The 677-nt window shown below is 64.0% G+C and overlaps 1 protein-coding gene across 1 annotated transcript in view; it reads left to right on the plus strand.

Annotated features, from left to right (window-relative positions):
• BSN (bassoon presynaptic cytomatrix protein) overlaps positions 1-677 on the plus strand; it is a gene marked incomplete at its 3' end in the record, with an annotated part of 62,153 nt that overhangs the window by 56,300 nt on the left and 5,176 nt on the right. Inside the window, 3 exon segments of the mRNA XM_008943522.1 lie at positions 1-18; positions 20-227; positions 230-307. The exon segment at positions 1-18 is cut by the window's left edge and continues 89 nt beyond it. Of these exon segments, the coding sequence (XP_008941770.1) occupies positions 1-18; positions 20-227; positions 230-307 (304 nt within the window).

Genomic DNA, 677 nt, shown 5'->3' on the forward strand with positions numbered 1-677 from the left:
CCAGCCTCCCCCCCCCGGCCTCGGCCCAACATCAGAGAGCACCCACATCTGCCGAGCCAGGGGCACCCCAAGAGTGGCAGCCCTCACCTGCGAGGACCCTCCAGGCTGCCGAGCAGAGCAAGACCCCAAGCCCTGCCCCGGCTGAGAAGAAGCCTCCGGCACCAGCAGAGCAGAAGCCACTGCCCAAAGCTGTCCCGGAGCCTTCCAGAGCTCCTGAGAGCACCGCGCCAAAGCGACCCCCAAGCTGGAGGTGGAGAGCAAGGAGAGCCGGGCACCTCCCGAGGCGCCGCGGGTGAAGGAACAGGAGGTGAGCTCTCAGGGTGCCTCCAGCTCCGAGTGTCCCTGGGGAGCACATCCTCTGTGCATTGAAATGGGGCGTTCCTCCAAGTTGGGGCAGAAACCATGCTGTGGAGGTATGTTGTCCTCATCAGTGACGTGGACAGCAGGACTGAGGGCACCCTCAGCAAGCTGAGTGGTACAGCTGATGTCCCTGAGGGATGGGATCTATCCAGAGGCACCTGGACAAACTGGAGAAGTGGGTCCATGTGAACCTCATGAGGTGCAACAAGGCCAAGTGCAAGGTCCTGCACCTGGGTTGGTGCAGCCCCTGGTACCCATACAGGCTGGGGGTGAGTGGCTGGAGAGGAGCCCTCCCGGCAAGGCACTGGGGGGGCGTG

This window comes from Merops nubicus, unplaced genomic scaffold (genome assembly GCF_000691845.1).
Source record: "Merops nubicus isolate BGI_N331 unplaced genomic scaffold, ASM69184v1 scaffold19027, whole genome shotgun sequence".
NCBI classification, from domain to species: Eukaryota; Metazoa; Chordata; class Aves; order Coraciiformes; family Meropidae; genus Merops; species Merops nubicus.